The sequence below is a fragment of the Bubalus bubalis genome, chromosome 16 (assembly GCF_019923935.1).
Source record: "Bubalus bubalis isolate 160015118507 breed Murrah chromosome 16, NDDB_SH_1, whole genome shotgun sequence".
In the NCBI taxonomy this organism is placed as follows: domain Eukaryota; kingdom Metazoa; phylum Chordata; class Mammalia; order Artiodactyla; family Bovidae; genus Bubalus; species Bubalus bubalis.
Genome location: NC_059172.1, coordinates 624,530 through 640,615, shown reverse-complemented (window position 1 = coordinate 640,615; position 16,086 = coordinate 624,530). Strand labels below are relative to the sequence as shown.

At 39.7% G+C, this 16,086-nt stretch overlaps 2 protein-coding genes across 3 annotated transcripts in view; one reads left to right on the top strand and one right to left on the bottom strand.

The window, feature by feature from the left end:
- LOC123329846 (atherin) overlaps positions 1-1,322 on the bottom strand; it is a 42,805-nt gene extending 41,483 nt beyond the window's left edge. The window contains exons 1-2 of the mRNA XM_045163039.1: positions 1,315-1,322; positions 558-1,263 (exon numbers count right to left, since the gene is read on the bottom strand). Of these exons, the coding sequence (XP_045018974.1) occupies positions 558-1,263; positions 1,315-1,322 (714 nt within the window). The remainder of the gene's footprint in view (positions 1-557; positions 1,264-1,314) is intronic.
- The window catches only part of MS4A13 (membrane spanning 4-domains A13), a 29,587-nt gene continuing 14,566 nt past the window's right edge, over positions 1,066-16,086 (top strand). Inside the window, exons 1-5 of one of the 2 annotated variants that reach the window (XM_025265987.3) lie at positions 1,066-1,154; positions 4,572-4,693; positions 5,843-5,983; positions 9,300-9,356; positions 10,324-10,443. In XM_025265987.3, the coding sequence (XP_025121772.1) occupies positions 4,637-4,693; positions 5,843-5,983; positions 9,300-9,356; positions 10,324-10,443 (375 nt within the window). In that variant the 5' untranslated portion in view covers positions 1,066-1,154; positions 4,572-4,636. Of the gene's footprint in view, positions 1,227-4,571; positions 4,694-5,842; positions 5,984-9,299; positions 9,357-10,323; positions 10,444-16,086 lie in introns of both variants that reach the window. The other variant, XM_025265986.3, reaches the window with a different exon arrangement.

Here is a 16,086-nt window from a genome sequence, read left to right as displayed (position 1 = left end):
ATGCCAAGATAAACTTTCCTGGATTATATCACAGTCATAACATTCAGGAGTTGCAGGCCATCTGCTCTCCACGTATTTTAATGCCTCTGTAAGTCCTAATGGTTGCTTAACAAGGTTATTTGTACTTGTCCGTTAATTCAAGATGACTGCTCTTTTTCTTTCCACTTCCTCATCCACCTTTCCAGAACTTCTATATTTTCGAGCTGGTACCCCCTACTTCTTTACGTGGTGGTGGTTAGTCCCTCAGTCATGTCCAACTGTTGCGACCCCATGGACTGTAGTCTGCCAGGCTCCTCTGTCCATGGGATTCCCCAGACAAGAATACTGGAGTGGGTCGCCATTTCCTTCTCCAACTTCTTTACGTGTCTCTTCATAAACACTGTTTTAACTACTGCCCACACGTAATAGAGAGCTGATGCCAGGAATAACCTGAAAGCTAAACTCACCTCAGCCGGTCAATCAAAAAGTCATTCCAGTGTCTCACTAAATATTCTCTCAATTTAATTTCCTTCTTTAGCTACTTACGTTTCTCATGAGTCAATGACTCAGCTAGTCACCTTTTCCAATATGTTTGCGGCCAAAATTATTCTTTGAGAAGAGAGCAGGTGAAAGACGGGCTTTTCCTCAGAGATTCTAGTTGCTCTGCAGCGGATGTCCGTATGAAAAACACCCCAGGAGGGAGAAGATAACAAACGGAGGTGTGGAGCAGCCCTCACCGGAGGAGCAGCCCTCACCGGAGGAGCAGCCCTCACCGGAGGAGCAGCCCTCACCGGAGGAGCAGCCCTCACCGGAGGAGCAGCCCTCACCGGAGGAGCAGCCCTCGCTAGAGATGCCGAGAAGCCGTTCCCAGGACGCACATGGCCGGCCGGGCGCCGGGAGTCTGGGCATGCGCCGTCCCTCTCTCCCGCGCGCCGCTCTCGCGCAGGCGCAGGAGGGCCCAGGAGCGCGTGATCAACCAGGCTGCCGTTGGAGCCCTGCGCTGCCTGAGGAGCCTGAGGGCCGGCTGGATCCCGGGCCCCTTGATCTTTCCAGGATGCCGGCTTGGCGGGGTCTGGGGACCTGGCCCTGAGGGCGTAGCTAGCAGAGACCCGCCCCCGGAGCCGGGCCAGGGCCCTGGCGGGAGGACCCAGTCTGGACAACCGCTCCGGAGCAGGGTGACCTGCTGGCGCCGAGACCCCCGCCTTAGCCAGGGCCTGGGCCAGGGAGGGCGAAAGGACCGTGAGCAAGTAAAATGAGGGGTAATGATGTCGCTTTGCCTTTGAGCTTTGTTAAGTGTTAAAAGCCCCAAGGAAGGACGGAGACAGAATTCAGTGCCTCGCCATGCCCACCCCCTATTCTTGTCTCCTTCCTGCTGTCTGCAGAGGCTGGGACTCACCCCCCCGCTCCGCCACCCGCAGAACCAGCCTCTTTTTTTTCCTTTTAACTGTAGTTGGTTTATAATATTGTGTTGAGTTTCACGTGAACAAGATACTGCACTTCATCCCTTTGCTGAAAAGTGAATCTTTATCTGTTTCGTGTATAGTGTCATCTGTCTGTAATCCTGCACTCCTCACTTAACCTTCTTGCTCCTTTCCCCCTTTGGTAACCATGAGTTTCCCCCTTCCCCCATGTCTGTGAGCTTGTTTTGTAAATAAGTTGATTTGTACTATTTTTTTAAGATTCCCCTGAGAAGTGATATATATGTCTTTCAATATCTGAGTTGCTTAACTTAGACCGATCTTAGATCTCTAGGGCTTCCATGTTGCTGAAGATGCGTTTTATTATTATTTTTTATGGCTGAGTCCTGGCGTGCTGCAATTCATGGCGTCGCAAAGAGTCGGACACGACTGAGCGACTGAACTGAACTGAATATTCCCTTGCATATATATATATACATATGTATGTATATATACGTGTGTATAACTTCTTTATCCATTTCTTTGTTGATGAACACTTAGATTGCTTCCATGTCTTGGCTACTGTATATAGTGCTGCTATGAACATCCTTATGAATCAGTTTTTTCCCCAGATAGATGCCAAGGAATGGGATTGCTGGATCATATGATATCTTGTTCTTAGTTTTTTAAGGGAAGTTCAGACTGTTCTCCATAGTGGCTGTACCAGTTTACATTCCCACCAACAGTGTAACAGGGCTCCCTCTGGAACTGGGTTTCTCCACACCCTCTCCAACATTTGTTATTTGTAGATTTTTTGCTGATGGTCATTCTGACTGGAAGGAGGTGATTAATATCTCATTGTAGCTTATTTAATAAAGTCTGAGTCTCTTGATCACAGTGCAGGACTGGCCCTGGACAGATAGAAATTAATTCCTGGACTTCTGGGAGCTCACACTGACCTTGGGAACCAGTCCTGAAAATCAGAAGTTGAGACTCCATGGTGATAGGAAGTATGCCCAGAATGTTAGGGAATCAAGGAGAGGGATATCTTAACAGACTCCTGAAGCAGAGGCTTCCCAGAGAATATTGCGCCAGCACTGTTAGGGCTCAAACTTAGGGAGTGGCCACGATGAGGCTGAGAAGCTGAGCAGAGAGCAATTCATGAAGGCCTTTATGAGCCCTGCCAAAGAATTTGAACTTTATTCTGAAGACCGTTAGGAGTTGCAGCCCTGTTGAGGCACTGAAGATGGAGAAATGGTTTCTCCACATGAGCTCTCTGTAATTGTTCCAGAATTTCTGTGTGGCACTAATTTAAGGGGTGAGGATGGGGTTGAGAATAATGGCTAGGGGCTTTCCTGTAGCTGCTTTTTGGCTTAGTGATGGATCACCAGAAGATAAAAATAAATAAATCATTAATTTTCTTTTTATATTCTACTTTTAGTTTTTAACCACATGTAGAATTTTTTCTTTAATTTCTAACCATCATGTATTACAGGAGTACACTGCAGCATTTCTTACTCTCTTCCTTCAGTCAGTTAAGCTGAGGATTTTTAACACACATAATTTTTTTCTTGGTATTTTAGTGAATACTTCATTTGGAGTGGTTTTGGTAGGGGCCCGATGGCAGTTATAATGATGCTAAATGTTCTACTTCCCAAGTAGAAGCACTTCATGGTGCTTCCACTATAAACTGTGAAAAGACTTTTTTCTATACATACAAAAAGGCTTACTATTTTTATTATCTTTCTTTTATCTAAAATGTGGCAAATAATAGCAGTCTAGATATGACTTTTCTTCATTACTCTATATATGAATTCTATAGTTCTTTGTCTTTAATTTAAGCATGATAGAGTGATTGATCTTCATTGCCTATAGGCTTTTACTCTTTAACATTTCTCAAAAGTGACATTTTAATATATAAAGCTTAGTAGCTATAATTCAGCTATTAAAATACTATTTTCTCTATTTGCTCTCACAGTTCTTGTATTCTTACCTGGCTTTTTCTGTTTCTGTACTTTATAGAATTAAGAGACATTCAGGAAATCAAATTTAGAAACCAGGGTTTCATTAAAATAATCAATTCATGAGATTTTAAGGGTGCAGGGAATGACAGATCATTTAGTCAAACTCTTCTCTCATTTCTGGAAGGTCCAAGGAAAGTTTTGAGATCATCTGTTAGGTGATCACCTGAGTGGCTAAGTGACATAACTCATGTTTTTGACCTAAGTATGCCATGTTAGAAGATATTAAGCAGTGTTATTCCAGATCCTCAAGTGGGTGAAATCTCAGAAGGAGATGCATTTAGCCAGGTTTTTAATGTTCATATAAGTAAGAAAGTGATTTAAGCACAAGGGGAAGCTGCAGGAATAACAGTAAGAGCGTTTAGGATTGTGGAAACAACTTTAATAAGTTGTCTGATGGAAGAAAAATCCATCTTATAGAAATAAGAACTAGGTAGCAAATATATGTCAAGGAAAAAAAAGTCACAAGCCCATGATGAATTAAGTCCAAGAATTTGGTTTTAAAAATGCAAACATGGCATTATGAGTTACATTGAATTGATTATGAATTGCAAATGAGCTATTAAAAGCTTTACTAAGATCCTCTAGTACTAGTCCTATTTCCTGCTGCTGCTGCTGCTAAGTTGCTTCAGTCGTGTCCGACTCTGTGTGACCCCATAGACCGCAGCCCACCAGGCTCCCCCGTCCCTGGGATTCTCCAGGCAAGAACACTGGAGTGGGGTGCCATTTCCTTCTCCAGTGCATGAAAGTAATAAGTGAAAGTGAAGTCGCTCAGTCATGTCAGACACTCAGCGACCCCATGGACTGCAGCCTACCAGGCTCCTCCGTCCATGGGTTTGTCCAGGCAAGAGTACTGGAGTGGGCGGCCATTGCGTTCTCCAGTCCTATTCCCTAGGTTTTCTTTATACTTCATAATCCAGAGAAGCTGTTCACTACTCAGAGAAAATATGTGTAATATTGTATATATCAACATTTTTTAGTCAAAGGGAAGCTTTTCAGTTCTGGAGACCTAACTCAAAACAGGTGAATGCAAATTCCTTCTAAAAAAGCAAGGAGAGAAGAAAGTGATTGCTTCAGAGTGTGGGAAAGTAATTGCAAAACAGTAAGAAAAGAAGTGACCTTAAGTGTTTTCTTTTGAGCAGAGCTTGTATTTGTGTTTTGTACTGTTTTGTAGAAGTTTGCTAATAGAGAAATCACCAGAGATTAGAGACATCATCACCTAGAGGAGATGCTGGTAGTATGGCTGTATGTACGTGTTGTTCAAGAGTCTCTGAAGCAGATTCTCTTGTTATAGCGGTAAGTAAGACTTACTTTAACTAAATTCAAGATCATGCACTGTTTCTATTTAGTAATGGTAAAGAATCTGCCTGTAATGCAGAAGACCAAAATCTCAAGGATTTTGAGATCTAGCAGAGGATTTTCTCCCAGTCAAATCCAAAGAATCTTTGAAAATGATGTTGTTCTTCCAAATCTGATGCAGAGGAAACCTTGAAGTCTGAATCTAAATGCATAAGATTGTTATCCCCCAAAAGTGGGTTTTCTATGCAAAAATTTTTCTCTAAAACACAGCTTTAATATTAATCAGTTGCATTTAAGTACTTCATAGATCACTTGCTTTACAAAGAAACAAAAGAGCTGAAACTACTCAACTTAAAACATTAAATAGCTTCCTATTAATATTAGGAATATTAGCTTTCTTTAATATTAATCAGTTGCATATGTGTTTCATAGATCACGTGTTTTGCAAAGAACTGAAACTACCAAACTTAAAACATAAAATAGCTTCCTATTAAAGTTTATATGAAAATGAAAGTGAAAATAATGTATCCTCTGACATTTTTAAAGAGTGATTAAAAATGTGACTTAGTATTTGAAATATTAAGTTTACATATAAATTCAGAAATTTACTGGTACATATTTCCTGGGATTATAATTGCCTTTTTACAAACTGAAGTTGAGTAATAATTCTCCCCGACCCTAACCTGTCCCCTATCCAACAGAAAGACCTCGGGTAAGTTAGTCTACTTTGGGTATCTTTGTATGTCTGTGTTGACTACCTCATCTCAGCATCTTGTGAAAAAGGTCCATATCAAGTGTGCCTTGAATGAAAAGAAGTCCCCTCAGTATTCTCCTGACACGTCATTACTTGATAGAGAGGATAGCGAGCAGTAGAGTCAGACTGCCAACTTTCTTATGGGAGAATTCACCAGAATGCCTACTGAACAGTCTGATGCTCCAAGTATGGCTCATTCCTCTTGGGTAAACCTCAGCACTTCCTGGTTAGGGCCCTCTTTTTAGACTAACCAATCCAGGAATTTCATGGTTATGTGCATTTCTATTTTACTACCATCTTTTGTAAAAACTTTGAATTTTTTTATAGTTAACACTTATTGGAATTGTTATAAATTACATGGTTTCAGTACTAATAGCCTTCTCTTCCCGTAGGCTGTCCAGATTATGACTGGCATCTTTTGTATTTTCATGTGGTATCTCCTATTGATTTTGTATATGGGACAAATTAAAGGAGTCTTTGGGACATATGAACCGATAACTTACAAAACAGGATGTTCTTTATGGGGAATTTTTGTGAGTAGAATACATTTTTTTATTTAATCGTTCAGTAAATAATGTTCATGCCACTAGTAGAACGTAGGAAGAGTTTCTGAAGTTTTCAGGAGAGTTAAGTAACTAAATCCCATATTGATAATTCAAAGTCAGATCCCTTTTTTTAAACAAATATTTATGGAGCACCTTTAACTTAGCAGTGCTGTTATAAGAGACATTGATATAGGACTGAATACACAGTGACAACCATAGGCTGGATTGTCCTTGGATATGTTCACATATCCATACAATTACAGAATTGTAAGCATAGTCTCCATTTCTGGTTACTTTCCATCTTGGGTCCTTGCCTTAGGGTCCTCACGCAATGAGTCTGTATTCACACATTTTTAAAATCTGTTATCACCTGCACTCTTCTGTGGTTTCCTATAGCCATAAAGTAAGAGGAAAGTCTGGAGAGTGTGACATCCTGGAAGTCAAGTAAACAAAGAATAGCGAAAGACCAAATGTATTAACTCTGTTATGTTGTCAAATCAGAGAAGGGCTGAGAACTGACCATTGGATTTAGCGATACGAAGGCCAGTGGTAAGCTTGCCAAATAGTTTCAGTGGAAGGTGGGACAAAAGCCTAACTGGAACTGGTGTAAAGAATAATGAAAGGAGAGGAATTAGAGACAGTAAATACAGACAGTGTATCTAAGGGTTTTGGTGCATGTGGTGTAGAGTGATTATGTGGTGTAGAGTGATGCGGCTGTTGAGGGAACCTTGAGTCAGGAGAGGGTGAGCTTATTTGTTTCAGTACGTTGTTCCACGTCTTTTGTTGAAGGCACTGAACCAGAAGAAAGTTGAGGATACATGAGATAAGTGATGGGGGAGATTTTTAGAATCATGGACTTAGACACAAGAAATGAATGCCTTTTAATACACAAATAGGAGCATGGATACTTCTCCTCTAGTAGTGGTTCTCAGCTAGAGGTGATATTTCCCCTCAGAGGACATTTTGTGGTAACATTTTTAGTTTTCATAGCTAAGGGGTATACATCCAGTGGGCAAATCAAGGATGCTGCTGAACATCCTATAATGCAAAGGACAGCCCCCAACAAAGGATTATCCACCTTTAATGCAAATAGTTTCAATGCAGGCAACAGGAAGGAAGGTAGAGGAACAGAGAAAATGGACAACTTTCAGGCCATTGGGTATTGGAAGCTTGTAGAACTTTCCTTCTGATGGCCTCAACTGTTTCAGTGAGTTAGAAAGTAGGATCATGCTCTGAGAGTGTGAATGGAGAATAGGTTGGTTGCTTGATGTGAGAGAAAAGATGAAGAAATGGTCACCTAGGAAAAATGAGAGTGTGCATGGATTGTGGAAAAGTAGTGTGACTTTGATGAAGCATTAAAGACTTTTGGAACATGATTACATAGTGAGATGCATCAAGATAGTTATGCACATCTGTCTCAGGTCATGTTCAGCGCATGGGTGCAGGCATGTAATAAGAAGGAGAACTGTGTTTAATCAAGATTTTGGCCTATCCATACAACTGTGATCAAGACAGGTGCAGAGGAGTTGAGAATGTAAAAAAGTGAGCGTTTTTAATAGCTGGTCATAGAATTTAAACTGGTAAAGGAGAGAATATAACAAAGAAGTAAGGGGCTCAGATTATAGATCCACATGGGGTCAGTGGATTATTAGAACTGTAAAACTGCAGGTCATGAGTTGGTGGACAAAGTGGGATAATTAACATGGAGATTTGAAAGGTGTTACTATTCCCAGGTGGCGCTAGTGGTAAAGAATCCACCTGCCAATGTAAGAGACGTGGGTTGGATCACTGGGTTGGGAAGATCCCCTGGAGGAGGGCATGGCAACTCACTCCAGTGTTCTTGGATTCTCCTGGAGAATCCCTATGGACAAAGGAGCCTAGTGGACTGCAGTCCATGGGGTCGCAAAGAGCTGGACACGACTGAGTGACTAAGCACGCCCAAAGAGTGACCAAGGTAGGGGATCAGTAGATGACTTCAACCAGAAGGGACAGTGGGTGATAGCATCTGATGACATCTGATTCAAAGCTGGAGGAGAGAGCATGGTTGGAAGGAACAAGGAACAAGGGAACCACTTACCGTGCTTAGAACCAGTGGTAGCGGGCAGTAGATCAGACGCCACCATTTGCTAGGGCTGTAAAGGAGCAAGACGCCTTTAGGAGCCTCTGCTCTTGTATGTCGGCTTACAGATGTCCAAGCATTGCCTTGGAAAACAATAGGAGAAAAACAGTGCATTTGCGGGTAAAATCCAGATAAATGATTGCTGTCCTTCAGTGTTTCTAATCATGTTATAAAAATATCATAGTTATCCCTTACATTAAGTTATCTAAAATTTCAATTAGGTATAGTTTAATTCTAAATTTCTCATTTAGGTCATAAACTTTGAAAAGCCTTTTGTAAAGCACATAGTTTGGTAATCCAGTTAGCACTAGTTTAAAATTCTCAAGGTGCTTTCACTTTGTATTCTGAACTAGTTGTTACCTGCACTTTGTCTTCTTGGAAATCTCACTTTTGCTACAGAATGAAGTGCTGAGTATGTGCACTTAAGAGATCCTCCAGTAGTTAGTTAACCTCAAGCGTGGCCTTCCTGTATATGGGGTGTAGTATGAATACTTTTTTCCTACAAATTAGTCTTTAACTTAGATCTTTGTCAAAGCCATTAAAACAGATAAGACAAAAGGAATATTTCAAAGGGATTGTGTAGCCCACTTTCAAACAATATAGCATAGCTTTACACTTCTGGGAAATAGACAAAGTAGCCTGGTATGAAATAATGGAACTTCTTTTTATAAAAGAAAGGCAAAAATAGGAATAACATCTGTTACCTTAAAAATGGCTACAGTCTCGGTTAAGAGATATATTTTGTACGAATACTAGTTGGAATATAGATTCACGGACTACTTTTTCACATCTGGATATATACACAGTAATCATAATCAGTAATAGCATTTCAGTCAGAAGTATAGCATTAGAAGTAAGAATTGAATGAGTTTAGAAAGCATGTGCAGATACAAGCAAATTTGGTCCCTGATTCAGGACTGCATAAGTCATCTTTGGCATATTCTACATCCACTGTCTGAATTATGCACACTGTCCCCTATATGTTTCTATTGTTAGTGATCCTACTGTTATCTTCATTACTATAGATGTAAACTTGTCCTAACCCCTTCTACTGAAACTTCTTTATATTATTCTACTCTGACTAGTCTAAAAATAATTGACTTAGAAGAGGGAATTGTTTAAAATATATTTTAAGTTGATGAGCATTATCAATGAGTATTTATAAATATATGTTTTTATATTCAGTTTATCATTTCAGGAATCTCCATAATAAGAGCAACATGGTATCCGTCTCAACGCCAGGTAAGTTAAAATGTTTAGTGTACCCTAGAAATCACTTGTCACAAAGCTAGGTAGGTTTTAATGAAAACATAGTGGCATCTAAACAATAAAGGAATCTACCCTATCTGTAAAATAAATGAAGGAGTTAAATGAAAATCTAGGAGCAGATAATTTAATGTAGACAGATATGCTATATTAGAGTCATATTATGTAAAGGTTTCTAAGTTTAAGTATAGAGGTCTTTTGTTTTTTTGGTTTGGTGTTATACCTTTTTTTAACCTTATATGAATTTTACTGTTAGCAAAAAATTTAATAGAACTCAATGAGTTTATAAATAGACATAATTCTGTTGTAAAACTTCATTTTCCTAACTCTAATTTGGAAACACAACTGTACCTTGTAACAAAATAGAAAATCTGTTCAAAATAAACATCCATCTATATTATAGGTAGAAAGATATTGGGAAGGAAAATAATCTTAGAATCTCAGAGCTAAAAGATACCTTAGAGATGAATTAGTCTACTCTTGTGATTGTAGAGATAAAAAACTAATATCTAAAGATGTTGATGGATTTCCCTAAAGAATTAAAACCCTGGATTAAAATTAATTGAATCCTATTCGGCCTGTTTCTACAAGCAGTCATTTTCCATCTTTTTTCTCTTTGATGTGGAACTCCTTTTGTTCAAATAATATATTATAAGGCTTTCTTCCAAATGACTCAGAAGATTGTAAAATATAATATTTTTGAGCCCAAATGGAAGATTTATGCTTATTGGTATGAAGATGTTTTGATATTTACTCCAAATTAATCAGGTTTCATATAAACCAGAGAAGGGTTTCACGCTAATGGCAAGCGTACCCACACAGATTCTAAAGATTTAGAAGCTAGATTAAAGTTTTAACTAGATTGCTTTTTTCAGTAATACAAACTATTTAACAATATCATTTATTCTGAGTATAATAAATTTACTCTGTGTCTTCTTTTTAGCTTACCTGTGCTATGCTTGTGAACATCTTATGCATAATTCTCGCAATTATTTCAATGATTCTAACAATAGTTGAGTTGTCTACTTTTAAGTCTGTGTCATACAGGAATTATGGACAAGCGGTAAGTGACCAATTCTGTGGGAACATCTTAATTTCAAAATTATTCTTTTCAGAGGTTTTAAAACCTTAGGAGGTAAAATAAAGCTTTAATTCATATCCATGAAATTCTTTGATTTAGTAGTAAGCTCTCGACTGAAAGTTTTAATTAAAAAGTTACTCTTAACATAATTTTTTGTAAATACTAATAGGATGTTTGAATTCCTGACATACCCAATGAAAATTCAGTAAAAATTGTAAGACTTAAGTGATACACACACACACACGTTACGATGATTCTCTTAAAAGAAAAGTATAATCCAAGACTTAAAACCTTTCCCAAAATCAGCAAAAGAATTCTGCTATTGATGCATATGGTTGGAATTGTATAAAGCTACTCATTTCTAGTTTAATGTAGATATTTTAATTTATAGCCTGTTTGTTTTTTTTTTTAATGAAGCAAGTAAAGTGTTTATTTATTAGGAGGAAAAAAGGGTCCAGTATGTGTGGATAGATACACGGATGGACTCAGAGACAGAGTTGTTGCATCACACCCCCCGTGTGAATAACTTTTATGAAGCATTCTTCAGGGAATGAATCTCCAATGACTTTACATTGGGGAAGCCCATTTACCTCCTGGCTCATTTTGTTACTGAAGCTTTGTAGCATAGTCTGAAGTCTGTGAGCCTGATAACTGCAGCTTTGTTCTTTTCTCCCAAGATTGCTTTGGCAATTCAAGGTCAGTTGTGCTTCCATGTGAATTTTAGGATGATTTGTGAAAAATATGTATCTCACATGAATTTTACTTTAGGCCCTCAAATGCCAAATGTGCATGAATCTGCATTGCTTCCATTTAATTAACTGTCTAATCACATACTTTGTAGTAGAGAAATAACCATATTTCTAAGATAGTAACATTCTCCAATAAATGTGAATATCTTTACTGATACTATAATAGATTTATTTCAGTTGTGTTGACTTTAGATTCAGAAGCACAGAGTATTAGTGCTGCAAAAGACTTTAGTAATAATTATAGCAATATTCCATTTAAAATGAGAACAGATTGGAGTGGAGCTCCTCTTTGTTACTTAACAACGGAACAAAACAAATAACAATTTGGAAATTTTAATTTAAGATAATCTGAGTAGAAGGGTCATTACGGATAAGGGATAAACTTCCTCCTCCCCTATATACCTTCTCTCCATACCTGTAGTATATCATAAAGTAAGAATGGAGGAATCAGGTGAAAGAATCCAAACATGGAATACAAAAGTCTAGAAGACAATAAGATAGTGAGAGGAGACACAGTAATACCTCCAAATAGATTGTCAGTCATGAATGATGTATTGATTTAAATAAGCATGCATTAGATTTCCCCTGTAAACTATAAGAAAATTTCCATTGGCCCTGGAAATCCAAATCTATAAATCTTCCATTCTAACTTCAGGGGCAGAGATGGGGGAGGAATAGAATTAGTAAGTATGGAATTGTTTGAGGTTATTTCAACTTACCCCTCTTACTCATAAGCTTATAATCTTAGTTTAAGATACGGCATAATTGCCAAGACTTAGAGAATCCACCTTCGATACTGGAGACCTGGGTTCGATCCCTGGGTTGGGAAGATTCCCTAGAGAAGGAAACGGCTACCCACTCCAGTATTCTGGCCTGGAGAATTCCATGGACTGTACAGTCCATTGGGTTGAAAAGAGTCGGACACGACTAAGCAACTTTCACTCACTAACTCACTCACTACCTTTTGCAAACAGTATTACAACCCGTTGTATATTGAATTTATCTGACATGAACTCAATACTAATGATCAGTTTCACAATCTCCCAAACATAAAAATTTCAATTTTATTTGCTGTAATTACACAAAATGAACTTATACACAGTATCTTTTCCTAGAGGCATTATAGAATTATATACCTACATTTTCTATCTTTTTTTGCCTTTTCATACTGTTCATGGGGTTCTCAAGGCAAGAATACTGAAGTGGTTTGCCATTCCCTTCTCCAGTGGACCACATTCTGTCAGAACTCTCCTCCATGACCCGCCCGTCCTGGGTGGCCCCACAAGGCATGGCTTAGTTACATTGAGTTAGACAGGGCTGTGGTCTGTGTGATCAGATTGGCTAGTTGTCTGTGATTGTGGTTTCAGTCTGTCTGCCCTCTGATTCCTCTCTCAGCGCCTGCCGTCTTACTTGGGTTTCTCTTACCTTGGATGTGGGGTATCTCTTCACGGCTGCTCCAGCAAAGCCCAGCCACTGCTCCTTACCTTGGGGTGGGGTAACTCCTCTCAGCTGCCACCCCGACCTTGGACGTGAAGTAGCTTCTGTCAGCCGCTCCTGCACCGTCACAGCCGCTGATCCACAACACCCAGTTGTGGATGGGACTGGTGATAGAAGCAAGTTCTGATGCTATAAAGAGCATAGGAACCTGGAATGTTAGGTCCACAAATCAAGGCAAATTGAAAGTGGTCAAACAGGAGATGGCAAGAGTGAACATCGACATTCTAGGAATCAGCAAACTAAGATGGACTGGAATGGGTGAACTTAACTCCAATGACCATTATATCTACTACTGCGGGCAGGAATCCCTTAGAAGAAATGGAGTAGCCATCACAGTCAATGAAAGAGTCCGAAATGCAGTACTTGGATGCAATCTCAAAAACAACAGAATGATCTCTGTTCGTTTCCAAGGAAAACCATTCAGTATCACGGTAATCCAAGTCTATGCCCCAACCAGTAACTCTGAAGAAGCAGAGTTGAACGGTTTTCTGAAGACCTACAAGACCTTTTAGAACTAACACCCAAAAAAGATGTCCTTTTCATTATAGGGGACTGGAATGCAAAAGTAGGAAGTCAAGAAACACCTGGAGTAATAGGCAAATTCGGCCTTGGAGTACAGAGTGAAGCAGGGCAAAGGCTAATAGAGTTTTGCCAAGAGAATGCACTGATCATAGCAAACACCCTCTTCCAACAACACAAGAGAAGACTCTACACATGGACATCACCAGATGGTCAACACCGAAATCAGATTGATTATATTCTTTGCAGCCAAATTCTTTGCAGCCAAAGATGGAGAAGCTCTGTACAGTCAGCAAAAACAAGACTGGGAGTGGACTATGGCTCAGATCATGAACTCCTTATTGCCAAATTCAGACTGAAATTGAGGAAAGTGGAGAAAACCACTAGACCATTCAGGTATGACCTAAATCAAATCCCTTATGACTATGCAGTGGAAGTGAGAAATAGATTTAAGGGACTAGATCTGATAGACAGAGTACCTGTTGAACTATGGACATTGTACAGGAGACAGGGATCAAGACCATCCCCCAGAAAAAGCAATGTGAAAAAGCAAAATGGCTGTCTGAGGAGGCCTTACAAATAGCTGTGAAAAGAAGGAAAGCGAAAAGCAAAGGAGAAAAGGAAAGATGCAAACATCTGAATGCAGACTTCCAAAGAATAGCAAGAAGAGATAAGAAAGCCTTCCTCAGCGATCAATGCAAAGAAATAGAGGAAAACAATACAATGGGAAAGATTAGAGATCGCTTCAAGAAAATTAGAGATACCAAGGGAACATTTCATGCAAAGATGGTCTCAATAAAGGACAGAAATGGTATGGACCTAACAGAAGCAGAAGAGATTAAGAAGAGGTGGCAAGAATACACAGAACTATACAAAAAAGATCTTCACAACCCAGATAATCACGATGGTGTGATCACTCACACTCACCTAGAGCCAGACATCCTGGACTGTGAAGTCAAGTGGGCCTTAGGAAGCATCACTATGAACAAAGCTAGTGGAGGTGATGGAATTCCAGTTGAGCTATTTCAAATCCTAAAAGATGATGCCCTGAATGTGCTGCACTCAATATGCCAGCAAATTTGGAAAACTCAGCAGTGGCCACAGGACTGGAAAAGGTCAGTTTTCATTCCAATCCCTAAGAAAGGCAATGCCAAAGAATGCTCAAACTACTGCACAATTGCACTCATTTCACATGCTAGTAAAGTGATGCTTAAAATTCTCCAAGCCAGGCCTCAGCAATATGTGAACCGTGAACTTCCAGATGTTCAAGCTGGTTTAGAAAAGGCAGAGGAACCAGAGATCAAATTGCCAACATCCACTGGATCATTGAAAAAGCAAGCGAGTTCCAGAAAAAAACATCTATTTCTGCTTTATTGACTATGCCAAAGCCTTTGACTGTGTGGATCACAATAAACTGTGGAAGATTCTGAAAGAAATGGGAATGCCAGACCACCTGACCTGTCTCTTGAAAAATCTGTATGCAGGTCAGGAAGCAACAGTTAGAACTGGACATGGGACAACAGACTGTTTTCAAATAGGAAAAAGAGTACGTCAAGGCTGTACGCTGTCACCCTGCTTATATAACTTATATGCAGAGTACATCATGGGAAATGCTGGGCTGGAGGAAGCACAAGCTGGAATCAAGATTGCAGGGAGAAATATCAGTAACCTCAGATATGCAGATGACACCACCCTTATGCAGAAAGTGAAGAAGAACTAAAGAGCCTCTTGATAAAAGTGAAAGAGGAGAGTGAAAAAGTTGGCTTAAAGCTCAACATTCAGAAAACGAAGATCATGGCATCCAGTCCCATCACTTCATGGCAAATAGATGGGGAAACAGTGGCTGACTTTATTTCTAGGGGCTCCAAAATCACTGCGGATGGTGACTGCAACCATAAAATTAGAAGACGCTTACTCCTTGGAAGGAAAGTTATGACCAACCTAGACAGCATATTAAAAAGCAGAGACATTACTTTGCCAACAAAGGTCCATCTAGTCAAGGCTATGGTTTTTCCAGTGGTCATAAATGGATGTGAGAGTTGGACTGTGAAGAAAGCTGAGTGCCGAAGCATTGATGCTTTTGAACTGTGGTATTGGAGAAGACTCTTGAGAGTCCCTTGGACTGCAAGGAGACCCAACCAGTCCATCCTAAAGGAAATCAGTCCTGGGTGTTCATTGGAAAAACTGATGCTGAAGCCGAAACTCTAATACTTTGGCACCTGATGCAAAGAGCTGACTCATTTGAAAAGACCCTGATGCTGGGAAAGATTGAGGGCCAGAGGAGAAGGGGACGACAGAGCATGAGATGGTTGGATGGCGTCACCGACTCAATGGACATGGGTTTGGGTAGACTCCGGAAGTCAGTGAGGGACAGGGAGGCCTGGCGTGCTGCGGTTCATGGAGTTTCAATGAGTCGGACACGACTGAACGACTGAACTGAACAGTTTCTAAGGCAGCCAATATTTCACAAGATTTTCTAAATGCCAGCTTTTCTAACATAAATCAGTGGCTTGACTAAATTCACAAACTCAACAAGTCATCAGTGTTCTCATGTAGGTTCAGCTGTCCCCAAAAGTTCATGTCTCTGAAAAATACTTCTCATACAATAAATCCAAAACCAATAAACTGCCTTTATTTGGACACTACCTTTCATACTTACTGTATGTAACCCCTTGAACAAGTTTAACTTCCCTGTTCCTAGATGTATAAGTGGAGAAAATGCTATCACATATCTGTTAAGTGCTCTGTCTCCCCCAGACACCACGCCTGTTGTTCTAACATTCTAATGACTCTTCTACTTGAATTTGTTTCTGTTGCCATCATCTCAAACTCTGCATACATAAAATAGAAAATATTTGCC